Source organism: Puma concolor, chromosome B4 (assembly GCF_028749965.1).
Source record: "Puma concolor isolate L17-30 chromosome B4, mPumCon1.1.hap2, whole genome shotgun sequence".
Taxonomy (NCBI): domain Eukaryota; kingdom Metazoa; phylum Chordata; class Mammalia; order Carnivora; family Felidae; genus Puma; species Puma concolor.
This window is the reverse complement of record NC_141673.1, coordinates 19,339,796-19,354,510: the sequence shown is the minus strand read 5'-3', so window position 1 is coordinate 19,354,510 and position 14,715 is coordinate 19,339,796. Positions and strand designations below refer to the sequence as shown.

Here is a 14,715-nt window from a genome sequence, read left to right as displayed (position 1 = left end):
CTTCACATGTTTGCCATTTGGGAATCATAATAAGGGCTATATATCTGTGCAGTTATATTTCTAAGCATTCTGGAATTTCATGAATCTTAAATCATACTATGATACATGTCTATGGAAGCTTCCCCCTAAAATAGAAATGCTGTTATAGATTCTACAGCATTAATATTTTTAAAAGTTGATAAATGAGTAGAAGTACAATTTAGTCATTAAAATTTAACATATTCTGCTCATGCCTCTTATCTATCCAGTTATGTTCTCGGAACTAATTTTCACATTGTATTTAATGTGTGCTTTATTGATAGCTTCTTCGATCTGTATAAGAAGATAATTCAGGGAGCAAAATGAATGGGATTTTTGGTGTAGGGAAAAGTACCTTTCCTAATAAGTCACTTCTTAAAAATAGTATTTCAGTCAAGGTTCTCTGGCTGCAGGGAACAGAAAGTCACAGTTCACATATAGTTCAAACTAGTTCCAATATAAGGAGAAATGTTATGGATCTCCAAGGACAGAAAGTGAGTAGAATCATCTTACCTGGACATTTGAACAGAGAGTCACAAACTAAGACAAGACCCCTATGATAATTGTAATTCCTTTCATCTCTCCTTAGGGTGGATGAAAACTACCTTTCAATTTCCTGCCTTAGTCCATTTATGTTTTTCTCTCAACCCTGGGCTCCTAGATAACACCATGTGTCTGGTGTTTTGTGGCTAACAACAACATTGTAGGTCTAAATTATCTATGTGATGGGTGCTGAGGAGTCCACTGTGCTATGCAATCAGATTAGTAGTGTTCAGATTTCTCTGGAGGTTTTATTTGGGGGTGCTGGAGGCAGCTCTGAAGATGTACATCTTTGGAAGTAGAGGAGATTTATCAGTTCTTGGGGGAAGATAATGCAGGAGATGCTGAATGAACCCAATTGTCATCTAGCTAAGACTGAACAGAGAAGAAATTGGAGGAGAGAGGAATTTTGATTTTATGTATTTAGCTTTTCGTACTTTGAGCTTTAAAAAGGCACTCTGTTTGGGGTTTAACTTTTGGGCCTTCATTTCACTGGGAATTGAACAATTAGAGGGAGTTTCTGTTATGTAACTTTGGAATAGTCTTCATTGTATTAGTTGAGTTTATTGTATAACCTCTGGCAAGCTCTATCAGACTATGTGGCTGGGCATGATTGGAGATGGGAAATAGAATAGAGAGTGATTCTTTAGCTTATGAGAAAATTGGTCCTGAAGGTAATAAATGTCCTTGTCCAACCCAGAGACATCTGAGGCTATAGTTGAATGGCTCACTTCAGAGATCCAGGAGAACATATTAACAGTGGTAGGAATGCAGAAGTAAGGAAGATCAAATGTCCCAGTTTACCCGGGACTAAAGGGGTTCCTGGGGATATAGGGGTTTTAGTGCTAAAATCATAGACGTCCCAGGTAAATTAGCAGGATTGATCAACCTGGCTAAAGGATGGAGAAGACTGGATCTGAAATACGGCTGGGCTTTTGCCTTGGATGGTCATTATGATGAAGATGGGAAGGAGACAGCCTCCTGTGGTTGTCCATAGCCTTGCCTCCTTGTGTCATGGTGGCCTCATTGGTTGGACTTCTGATACAGTGGCTGGTTTTTGTAGGAGGGAAAACAGGAGCTTCTAGTCATCCTAGAACCTAGGCTTAAAAGTTCAAACACGTTATTTCTACCACTGCTTTTGGTCAAAGCAGAGACAAAGCCAGTTTAAATTCAAGAGGAGAGGAAAAAGTTCCCAACTCTTGATAGATGCAGCAGCATGCACATGCAACAAGGAGAGAAAGTAGTGATGGCAAGCTTTGGAGACTATCTGCTACAAACATCATTTTATAAATTATGAGGCACACAAGAATGTAACATGTTAATGATGTAGGGCTTATTGTAGGCCAAGTCTGTCTACCCTGAGGTAAGTAAGATAGTTTCTCTCCTTAAGAACTTTTCTTCTAGGAGAGACAGACATACAAATACACAAATGCAATACAGTATAATGTATATATATATTTACACATACATCTATGTAAGATGTAGAAGTATTGTCTAGAAATAGTGATTTTTTTTTCTATTTGGAGGTGGTAGAAAATAACCATATTTCACAGACAGTATAGGGGATTTGAGGATGAATAGGAGTTTTCGTGGTATATAAGAAGGGTTAGAGCATAACAAGTACAGGGAAATCATGTACAGAGTTTCAGGAATTTAAGAGTGTGGTTTGCACTGTAAGATTGGAGCATAAAACATGAGAGATGAAAATGAAGGACAGGTAAGGAATATAACACAGAGCATCTTGTCTACCATGTTGTAGAATCTTATTTTATTTTATTTTGTTTTATTTTATTTTATTCTATTCTATTCTGTTTTATTTTTTAAAAATGTTTATTTATTTTGTGTGAGAAAGAGAGGCAGAGAGAGAATCCCAAGCAGGCTCCACACTCAGCCCAGACCCTGACGTGGGGCTTGATCTCACAAACATGAGATCATGACCTGAGCTGAAATCAAGAGTCAGACAATCGACTGAGTTGCCCAGGTGCCCTGAATCAATGTATTTTAAAGTGAGGGAGTGCTTTAATTAATTTTAGTTTTTTAAAAGTTTATTTTGGCAGTGGTAAATAATAGTAATAATAATAACTAATACCTAATGAACATTTATTGTTTTTCAGACACTATTCTAAGTACTTTAATGTCCTTTGATATCACAAGAACCCTAAAAGGAAGGCTATCATTATTATCCCCATTTTGCAGTTGAGGAAGCTGAGTCATAGAAAAGATAAATCTTTTGCTCAATATCTCACAGCTGCTATATTTGAAGAGAGGTAGTCTGTCCCCTTAACTACTATGCTGTATTGCCATCTACACTATGGCAGATTTTGTGGCGTTAAGAGCGGCTAGAGATGTTTCTACCACTTAAGACACTATTGAAATAATTCAGATGAGTGTCTTAATATCCAGAGAAAAGGTAGCAATAGTACAACAAAGTGACACAGATGAGTCCCAAAGCTAAGGGGATACAGATAATAGGATTCAGTGGGAAACTGAATATGGAAAGTAAAGAAAGAAAAACTGAGGATGACTTCTGAGTTTCTGGTTTGGGTGAGCTGATGAATGCCAGTGCCATTAGCAAGAATAAGAAATAGAAGAGGATAGTTTGGTTTGGCGAGAAAGAAAGTTCAATTTTGACACTGATTTTGAAGTGCTCCTAGATCAACTAAACAGAAGAGACAGTTGGAAGTTGAGAAAAATTCAATGGAAGAGTCTCCTAGTGCCAAATGCATTAGGAAGGTCAAGTAAGGTGAGGCATGTGGAGCCACCATTGGATCTGTAAATACAGAGGTCAGCGTGACCTTGACAAGAACAGGGCGAGTAGAGAGGTGGCTGGGAGCCAGACTGCTGTGGGTGAGGAGAGGAGGAAGTGAAATCAGCAAGGGGTGGCCTAGATTTCCAAGAACTTGCCTGTGAAGGGAGGGAGAAGGATAGAGCAGGAACTACATAGAAAAATGGAGGGTAGAGAGGGGGCATGTTGTTGGCCCATTTGCTTGTATTTTTGAAGAGTGAGTTAATTTTCTGGGTTGCAAGACTCAGAGAGGAGAGAGAGAAAGACTCAAGATTTATGAGGAAGAAGGCACAATGTATAGATAGAAATGCCAGAGTAGACCAAAGGCCAGGGTAAACAGGACAGATGGCAGGACATTTCTCCTTTCAAAAGAGGAAGGAAGAAGATAAGAATGTTTAGCGGAATGGGTGTATTTGTACTTGTGGGGGTGGGGTAGGAGATTGGGAAATTTCATAATAATCTCTAAGAAGTATTAGCAAGTCATTTGCTTACGGAAGAGAAGAGGACTAGGAACCTGGAATAAGATGTTGGAGGTTGAAATAACACTTGGGTAAACAGGTTGATGGGAGAAAAATTGTATTTATGGAAAGTTCATTATGTGCTAAGCAGTGTGCTTGGTCTTTATGCATAATAAAAGTGGTAATAATGAGTAATACCTAGGGTTAGGTCATTTTGAGACTGCCTATACAAATTCGGTCCTCAATAAATATTTATTGAGTGATTGTGTTTTGCTTTTCGTGGCCCAGTTCACAAGTAAGTCCTTCCTCTGATTGAATCAGTGAATATTAATTAACATTACTGTGTAAAAACCTGGTGCTAGAAACAAAGAGGGGTCTCAGCAAGTCACAATATTGTTAATGACACTTTTATTATTACAGTTATTTATTAAATAAGTATGATGTCCGCAGCAGCATGTAGTTTATTCTTGTCATTTAATCCTTGTCAATAGGTTTTAGTTTATGTCCATTTTCCAGATAAGAAAAGTGAGGTCAGATTGCTTTCTCAAAGTCACCCAGCCAGTAAGTGGTAGTTGGGATTCAAATTGAGTTTTTTGGTTTTTTTTTTTTTTTGACTCTAGGGAATTCAACAAGCCAAGTTATAGTACTGACTATATAAGAAAAGTCTTAGGCTCTCAAAAAATAACCTATCATTCTCAGTGTCTCTATCCTATACAACACGCACGCACACACACACACACACACACACACACACACACACACACACACACACAATTTTATCAGTGACCTAAACATTGGCTTAATTGATGGCTATTACCCATCTTAGTAAGAGATTTCTGTCTCTCAATTCATCTATCCTTCTCATCTTAAGTGCAAAAAGTCTGTTTTCTAGAACTCATTCTTCCCACAACTCCTCTCCACAGTTCTAGCAAAATCCATGGGAGTCACTGTAAAGTACAAGGTGTTATAAGACAGCACGCTGTGTTCCATTTCACCTCAGCAGATGTCAGTGTTCTGATCTCTCTCTCAATCTCTCTCTCTCCCCCCATCCGGCTCCCCTCCCACCTTCATTCTCCTGTCTTTCCCCTCCCCCCCACTTTCTATGAGCAGTTGTCTTGCCCAGTTTCTTCAATGAACCCATCACATTGGACCCTCCATACAGTTACTTTTGCAAGAAGCTAATTATTGAACATGTAGTCTACTGAGTACTGGGGAATTCTTCTCCATAAAGAAGTGGGCATGGATAGGCTCTGTGACTACATTCTACATTGGCCTTGCTGGAGAGAAGATACTTTCTGGAAAAATCAGTCAATTTATCCCACTTCTGGCAGCCTTCCCTTTTCACCAAGCCTGTGGTTAGGTTGCTGGAGCACAAGGACTACTGCGAGCCCTTTCTGCTTCCGTGGCCATGGAGGTAACAGAGGAAGCCGGAGGCTGCCATCAGCACCCCAAGGCCATCAGAATGATGCTCTGAAGCTACTTGGAAGAGGTGGCTGCTGGGGTAACTGGCTGTCTAGAGCTTTGCAGGGCTTTCAGTTCTCCATTGGCCTGGAAATACATTCAGGGCAAAGGGCTTGGGCTTTTTTTCCCCTTGTGGTATTTGGCTATGTTGAGCTCAAATCCTAGCTCAGCCCTGGCAGGACTGTGGACTGTATAAGTGAAAAATAGTGGAATGAAACCTCAGAACACGTTATGACCTTCAAGAAGGTTTGGTTTGGATTGGGTTCTAGAAATGGTCTGGGTTTTTTGGTTGCAGACTTTATTTTTTTTCCAGAACGCATTTTGAACCTCTTCAGAGAGCTGTTCATGACCTCTGAGAGGCATCTGAGACTCTGGTGGTCCTCACTTTGCCCTTCCCTAGAACCCCAGCCCCAACAGTAACAATAGGCATAAAAGAAGGGAGGTTATCATTAAATGAATGTCATGTACCAGCAACTGGGCTAAAGAACATCACAACCATCACTGCCTGTCATTTTCAAAAGACTCCAGTAAGGAAGGTATGCTTGGTGCCCATTATATTATGATGAAAGCAAGGCTTTGGGTTTTGAGGTCTTGTCCATGTTCTCAAGATAATGGCAGTGTGGGATTTGAACATCAAGATGTTGGACTTCAGGGTGTGGGCTCTGAACACTGTATTGTACTCCTTTTCTCTTTCCTTTCCTTCCGTTCTCTTTCTGTACTTCTTTTTACTGCCTTTGTCCTCCTCTCCACTCCCCTCCCTCCTCTTCCTCCTCTCCTCTCATCTCATCATCCTTCCCTCTCTCCTCCCTTCACCAGGGCAATTCAGCTAACATTTTTGGAGTGCCTGCTGTAGGCAAACTATCATGCTGTCAAAAGTGAAGAAGATACATTGTTGTTAACCAAGGAGACCTTTAAACATTGACAGGTTGAAATTGGAGCTGGGTCAGTGAGCCTGTTCCTTGTGGGGGTGGGCCCTTAAAGGTAGTCTTGTTCAAGAATACACCCTCTTTCCTTTCATTTCCAAATGTGGCATTCAAAAATTTCTGATACTAAGATACTAATTAATTGAGAAGAGGAAGGATTAAGGATATCTGTTGTGAGTAGACTGCCATTGGTGGTTTCATGTTTGTGACTGCCACTGTATATTTAAGTTAGGACAGTATGGGACTGAAATTGGCTTAATTTGTTTGAGGATGGTGACATGACCCAAGCCAGACCAATCCGAGATCTCTACTGGACTTTTATTGGCATTATCAATAAAGATGCTTCCTGATTCTCTTGGGGATTAGCACTATAAGGACACAGTAAGCTTAAGGCTGCCAGCAATCATCTTACTACCAGATAAACAATGCCCATCTTAAAATAAAGCCAAAAAGATGTGCCCAGGATTGAGGGCAAAGGAAGACTCCTTTAGAAAAGCATTGGAATGCTGGATCTAGCCATACCTGAAGCTAACACATTACAAGTATCCTCTATTTTCTGAAAGTTCATATTATTCCACTTTGCTTTAAAAAAACTTTTTTTAAAGTTTATTTGAGAGAGAGAGACAGAGAGAGAGAAAGTACAAGCAGGGGAGGGCAGAGAAAGAGGGAGAGAGAATCCTAAGCAGGCTATGCACCTATAGCATGGAGCCCCATGCGGGGCTTAAATGCACAAACCATGAGATCATGACCTGAACCAAAACCAAGAGTCAGTCGCTTAACTGACTGAGTCACTCAGGTGTCCTGCCCCACCACTTTGCTTTTATGAAGACCTACATTAGTACTTGTTTTCACTAACTGAAAAAAACCCAAAGAGGATTTATGAAAATATCCATTACTGTACTAATGAAGATATTTCATAATAGCAAAGTGGTATAACCCAAACTTTTGGAAAATGAGGATACTCTTCAGTTTATGCCACTAAGGCTTACAAATGCTTTCAGAGGAACACTCTGCTTTCAGATAGTGGGAGAAAATCTGTAGTTATATGAGCCAGTAAATTCCCAATTTTGCTTAAACTGGTTTGAATTGGGTTTCAGTTGCTTACAAACAAAATATTCTAAGCAGATACAGACAGAAATAAATGCAGCAAGTTGGTCATAAAGGCCAAAAGATGACAGAAGACAGGAGTTTGAATAGGGGCTTCCCTGCCTTGCCCACTGACTTATACCCAGCACCTAGAACAATGTTTGGCACATAATAGGCACTTAAAAAATATCAATTGATTGAATGCAAGATAGAATTCAGGTTGACTCAGGCAGCTTGCAGGTCAGACTTAGCTATCTTAAGTTTAGAGCATAGTGGTGGTATTTTTAACTTTTGCCATGCTTTTGTATATATGTTTCCCCTTAGTTCCTAACAAAGTTTTTTTTAAAAAAAATTCATGCTTGTCTCTTGTGACAAAAAAGGCAAAGAAGAAAAGATTTATCCAGTCCTGGGCTATGAAGAGGAACAGAATACCCTTGGAGGTTGGGTATGGTAAATGAGGCAAGGAAAGGATTTACACAGCACCATGATGTAAAGATGTGGGGAGAGGTGGTCTGAGATCAGTGGTGAAGTGGTCTCAATCTCTCTCTCCCTCTTTCTCTCTCTCTCTCTCTCTCTCTCTCTCTCTCTCTCTCTCTCACACACACACACACACACACACACACACACACACAGAGAGGGAGAGAGAGAGAGAGAGAGAGAGAGAGAGAGAGAGAGAGAGAGAGAGAGAGAGGCTCTTTCTCCTCTCCAGTGGAAGCTTTTCTGTTGTTTTCAGGGACAGTTATGTCCTTTAGTTACTTGTACATACTTTTCTTTCTCTTCCTTTTTCTTATTTCCTGCTTCTCTCTCTTCTTTATGCTGTCCCTATTTTTAACCAAGTCTTTCCCCTCTCTCTTTGCTCTCTCTTTTTCTTTCTTCCACTTCATCTCCTATTCTTCAGTTATTGTTTTCAAATCTACATGACTTTCAAAGGCTGGTCCCCCTGGCCAGGCCTCCCCAAGCTCATCCCAACATCCACAACTTCCCTCTGCCCCCCCCCCATTATTCCAAATCTCAGTTATATTATGGAAAAACATAGACAGAGGCCCATACATAGATGAAAAGGAAAGAGCTTCTGGAGAGGGTACCAGAATTTGCCAGTTCACCAACACCAGTTGGCTCAGAACCAAAAGGATTCGAGCATGGCCAAAGTATTCTTCACAATCTGTTGCCTCAATAAAGGTTACAACTGTCTATTTACTAGGCAATTACAAGGAGCAGTGTGGGAGAACACAAAAGACAGGGGATCTTACAATCTGGTAAAAAGCTAAGACACAGGTAAGAGTGGAATCCTTAGTATTCTTGGAGTTCCAGATTCACATCCCAGTTCTCATCTGTGGAAGGCTAAATTTACCCAAGATACTTAACTGTTTTTTTTTTTTTTGCATTTAATTTATTTGTAAAATATAGTTAATTGTGATATTTACCTACCAGGGTTTTGTGAGGATTCAAAGATTCAATATATTTAAATTAACTACTTAATAATTAATAATTGATACTTCTTTTCCTCCTTCCCTAGTTGCAGAAACGAATCTTAAGTGTATAACACTTCTCTTCAAGAAGACATTGCCTGCCATCACAATTCCCACCACCAAGAGATCTGTGATAGTTTCTCAGCCTTATATCTGGGTTGCAAACTCAAAAGCCTGTTGGAGCCAGATAGATAATGTAAATGAGGGGAACTATTTAGGTTCACTCAGTGACATGGGGGTACTGTGGAATAGTGAGGACTGCGGCAAAATGGAGAGTGTGTGCCCCATCTAACAGGGAAACCCAATTTCCATCAATTATTTCCTTGTGAGACTATGGGCCCCGAGTTGCCACACCATTTTACTTTTTCAAGAAAAGATGAAATTCTGGATTTTTAGTAGCCAAATTTGCTGAATTTTATGATATTAAATTCATTCTGATTAAAAACAACAACAGCAAGAAAAGACTGTGATGGGTCAACATACACACCTCTAGAAATCAAACACATTTCACTTCTTGGCTTGTGTCTCTGTCAGAACTATAGCTTATCTTTTGGGACCCCTTCTGCTGGGGCTTCTACATAACAGAAGCTGCTTCTTTACTCACATTCACAAGAATTCCAATAATCTCAATGAGCATTTAGTGTGACAAGAGAGTTAGCTGGGAAGTTGAGGGTCACCAAAAAGTCCCATCACACCATATGTCTCTCTTGCCCCTTTCACTTACACTCTTCTTCACTTTCCCCTCTGCTCCCCCCTCCATGATCTCAGGAATAACTAATTTTTCTTTGCCTTAGCTGAATTTGTGAAGCTCTCTTCTTTGAAGTTCGGGCACCAGCTAACACGTGTGCCCCACAGAGATGCTCTTATCCCAAGATTGCCCCTGAAGACGTTTTTCTTTTTTTTTTTTTTAATTTTTTTTTCAATGTTTATTTATTTATTTGGGACAGAGAGAGACAGAGCATGAATGGGGGAGGGGCAGAGAGAGAGGGAGACACCGAATCGGAAACAGGCTCCAGGCTCTGAGCCATCAGCCCAGAGCCTGACGCGGGGCTCGAACTCACGGACCGCGAGATCGTGACCTGGCTGAAGTCGGACGCTTAACCGACTGCGCCACCCAGGCGCCCCTCAAGACGTTTTTCTATCAACGATGTTCCTTCCTCTGAAAGAATCCTCTGACCAAAAATACAAAAATCATTGTATATTTACAAATGAATGGGCTGATCAGCAAGGAAGGCATGGTTTTATAAAGTACCAAAAAGTGTGGTCCATAGGTTGAATGTCATACGTTATGGAAGAGAGAGGTGCCTGAGCCTGCAGGGGGCTTCTGTCTCAGAGAACACCTGATGTTCTGCAGCCATCCACAGTGGCCCACAGAATAATGACTGAAACAAACTGTAGCAAATGAATTGCAAGTTTGTGTTTGTAGAGGGATTGTCTAAAAGTTCTGCAGATATTAGAATGGTGGACCTAGGGAGCAGGAACAGGGGGTTACATCAGAAAGACAGACTACAATGCTTATGAGTATATGCTTGGAATCTCAAGTCTGCCATTTGCAGACTCTCTTTGAATCTCAGTTTTCTCATCTATAAATAGGAGAACACAATACTGTTTCCTATGGCTGTTGAAAGAATTTCATGGAAAACCACGTGTAAAGTACCTGGCCATTGTAGACACTAACCAACGCAAGCTTCCTTCCTTCTTAATTCCTTCTCATTCTTCAAGGTTCAGCATAGGCGTCATCCCCTTCAGGCTGTTTTCCTTGAACTTTTCTTCATTCTTTCCATGTTGGGTTAGTACTCCACTCTTCTCCACATTCCAGACTTGCTGACATACAACCTGTGTGTGTATCATCCTTATTGCATACCTTTGAATTACCTGCTTTTATTTTTGGATCTTCTTGAGTGCTAGGAACCATCTCACATTTACCTTTGTCTCGCTAGCTCCTAGCACGGCGCTACGTGAGTAATAGAAACTCATTAAAAGTTTGCTGAACTAGGGGCTCTGCAGTGAGGAGAAAATTATCTTAGGTGACCAGATAAACTTACAATTGAGAAAAACCTTATAAAGTATACCATTTCTGAAGGGTGGGTTGTTTTTTTTTTTTAAAGAAAAATCCGTATCTGTCTCTATAGAAGTTATTACCCAACATCAGTTCTTGGTCAAACTCTAGCACTTATGGAGGACATTAACAAAGGCAAAGCATGGAGTTTAACCCGGTGTCAACTTGAAAGTTTGGTCAAGATCTCAGAGAGAGAGAATTGAGTGGGAAGGAGAATGCTTGTTTCCCTTGTGGAAAATGTCTTTGAGGGATGGCAATTAAAGACCCAGTGTACTTGAAAGTGTCTCTTCCAATCTGAAAATAAACTAAGCTTCCTGAGCTGCTTTTGGAAAACCAAAGCTTGGAGGATTTTTCTGACTTTCATCCTGCCTGCATCAGCATTTGGAAGAGAAACAGGGAACAATTAACAATTAAAAGGAACCGACTGTATTAGCAATCAGTAGATTTGGGGGAGAGGGAGACAGAAAGGCTAATGACTCTAACTTTATAATTGTGTGAAGCCTACAGAATTATGGAATTACCTAGAACTTAAGCTTTTCATCTTTTTTCATTTGATCTCTAGCCAAGTAACTACTGTAGGATAATTTAATATTCTCTGAGTCGTCAATAATAAGGCTTGCAATGTGATAGTTAAATGCACTTGAAATTTTGATGAGATCATTAATAATATCTCTTGTCAGTGACTTAACTCTAGTTAATAACTTCCTTGTGACTTTCGTCAAATAGATTTTCCTGGGGGATATTAATTTCCAAAGGTTTATGGATGTCCTTCAATTGTTAGCCAGTGACAGAAATAGCTTTTCTGCTGTGGCATGTTTTGAGGTTTTGCCCTTACTTCTAAGAAAAAGGCGATAATTGTGTAAACCAACTACTCATCTGTGTTTGGCATCAAGCTTTAACCTAAAACCTGAAGTAATATTTTCTAAAAAGAATAGTTTCATGTAATTTTCACCACAGCATGCCAACACCAACTATTCTAAAATGGCAGCCTGTTATTTTACGAGTTATATAAGTCTAATAGAGGAGAAAAAATCCTCTTACCGCCTCTCTTTGGGAACAGTTTCTTAGAATTTTTCTGACTAATAGGAGATCACGTCAGTATGCTCATTTCTCATCTTCTGCAACTCACGCCACACAATGAATCCAAACCCACTCCCATTCCAGAGCCAACCCAAGTTTTCAAAGTGAACTGTATTTGTATCTGTTCCGTAGTGGGCACGAAAAGCTTCAGAAAGGGTCGGCAGAGAATCGTTCATCAAATCCTAAAACAGTTGAGCAGTGGGGATCCCTTCGAAGTTGGAAGTATTTGAGGGCAAGGAAGAGAGAACAGCGCTATACATTGAATAATATTCATTCAGAATTGGTCACTTCACATAGGAACCTGGAGCCTCAATACCAAGCCCACAAGCATTTTTGTTGAATGAAGGAATGTAATAAATAGAGAAACAGGATTTGGATAAACTTAGAGTTGATTGATATGTAACTGATTAGGAAGAGGAATTCAATTTCTCATAGGTGACACACCCTCCACTTCTTTCTTCTCTTGTCTTCCTCTTCTAATCATGTGAATTACTGAACAGACTCTTACCCTTGGAACCAGGAAACCCTTTTCCACTATTATGTTCTTAGAAAACATAAACATATATTCTTTGAAATTTCTTCTTTAAAAAAAATGAAAGAGGGAGAATTTTTCTTATTTTTATTTTTTTGAGAGAGACAGACAGAGAGACAGAGAGACAGAGAGACAGAGAATCCCAAATAGGCTCCACACTTAGCACAGAGCCCAGTGCTGGGCTCGATCCCAGGACTCTGGAATCATGACCTGAGCCTAAATCATTAAGCATCGGATGCTTAACCAACTGAGCCCCAAGAGAGAGAACTTTTTTTAACACGATCTCTAATATCTTTTAACCATGCAGCCCAGAAAAGGACTGTCCCTTAAACCAGCCCTTTGCTCCACATGTAGAAAAGAAGCAAAGGGCTGGGTTATAAGCAGTCCTTTTCTGGGCTGCACGACCCCATTGGAGGATAAAACACATTCAGAAATAGAGGAATAACGGTACAAATGAACACATACTTAAGTCCAAGCAATTCGCAGGTCTATATGCTGTCACCCCAGGAGATAAGATATCCTTTCACCCAATCAAGGGGACACTGGCCTGGGCTCTTGCTCCACTCCACTTGTTCTTCCAGGTCATTATTCCACCAATTTCATCACTTCTCAATTAATTTTAATATCTCCACCTGTCTTGTAGATTTCTCCTGGGCTCAGAAGAGTGCTCAGAACTTTCCTAACCTAAACAAACAGCAACCACCTCACTTGGGCAATGTCTCACTACAACTATTCACCCTTCTTTGTCCTATCTCATCTCCATTTCCATAGTCACTACTTCTACACTGTCATCTGCCTTTCATTTCTTAATTCTCCCTACCCTCATTTTTTATCACTCACTGTCCTTGGAGATGTTTTCTCTAAGATCTGGCGGCCTCCTCACAGCAGCTAAGATCATTAGCCCAGTCTCTAGACACTTTCAGTCCTTATTTATTGGATGGATCACTCCACTTCCTTTGCCACCACTTCTGTGATCGACTGAAATCTCTTTAATGTTTTGGCTCCCTTGGTTCTCTGCTCTCATTCTCTCTCCAACTGTCTTACCATTTCACCACGTCCATTGTGAAATCCTTTTTCCTCTTACTTTCTCTTGGATCTCAGTGATTTTCCTTTCTTTTGCCCAGTTCTTCTCTCAATTTATATGTTTTCTTGAGGCCATTACGTTCACTCTTAGAACTTACATATTTTTGCCTTATAAAACCACACACTTCCTGAGCATCGCACTAATATGTTCAACTGTCTGCTCACCCAGTGGTTTGATATCAGGCATGACTGACTTTGTGCTAGAGCCCATGAGCTTTTCAAGGGCCAATCAACACCTGTGAGACCTAAATAAAGAAATAATAAGCTCCAAAAACATGAAAAAAAAACCCGGCAAAAGAATTAATAAGTGTTATTTAAGACATAACATTTTGTTAATTTCATTACAAAAGTAAATTTATTATTTAAAAAGTTCAACTTGTGAACAATTGAAAAAATTATAACCAATCAAAAATTAAATGCATTGCAAATAATTTCAAAAATCGAAATTATAAAAACCCTCTCAAGTTTTTTATTGAAAAAGTTAAATTTAATGTGGGATGTGGGTAAATTTTAATATGTTTGTTATGATGTGGGATGGGGCTTCCAGAAATAAGAGTGCCTGGGACTTTGAAGGTCTTACAAACAGCACCACTTCCTGTATTATCTCCATCTGGATATTCCACAGGCATCTAAGACTTGGCATGTCCAAGGCCAAATTCATCTTCTTCCCTCTGGTATTCCCTATTTTAGTTGGCATCACCCAGTCATCCAAGCTGGAAGTCATCCTTGGCTTTTTGATCTTATCCAAGACTCCTCATATTCTCTCATTCAATCAATTGCTACATCCTATCAGTTTTACCTCCATATTAGGTATTAGATCGATTCATTGCTTCCCTTTCTCTTTTGCTGCTATAGTTTAAGCACTGGTCAACCGTCACTTTGACTTTTGCAAGAATCTTGTAAGTGTTCTCCCTACAGCTGCTCTGTCTGATCTTTGCTTACAGTTGACTCAGAGTTCACCTTAGACCTTGTCACTTCTAGTTAAAATGCTTCAGGGACTTGCTAGTGATTACAAACAAAGCTTGAGCTCCCGAGCATGGCCACACAAAGCTCCGGTGACCAGCTCTCACCTGTTTCTCCAGTCTTATCTCTCACTTCTGCCTCGTTGGCACTTACCAGTTAAAAAATTGCTTTCTAGGCAACACGAGGGCTCTCCTGGCTTCTGAGTTTGCTCAAAATGACCTCCCTGCTTGGAATGCACTTTTCCACTTTTCTCATTTG

General features: G+C 40.1%; 1 protein-coding gene across 1 annotated transcript in view; it reads left to right on the top strand.

Annotated features, from left to right (window-relative positions):
- The window catches only part of LOC147578949 (uncharacterized), an 89,889-nt gene extending 80,152 nt beyond the window's left edge, over positions 1-9,737 (top strand). The window contains exons 5-6 of the mRNA XM_086712513.1: positions 7,652-7,716; positions 8,788-9,737. Of these exons, the coding sequence (XP_086568639.1) occupies positions 7,652-7,716; positions 8,788-8,814 (92 nt within the window). The 3' untranslated portion in view covers positions 8,815-9,737. The remainder of the gene's footprint in view (positions 1-7,651; positions 7,717-8,787) is intronic.
- Positions 9,738-14,715: the final 4,978 nt, after the last annotated feature.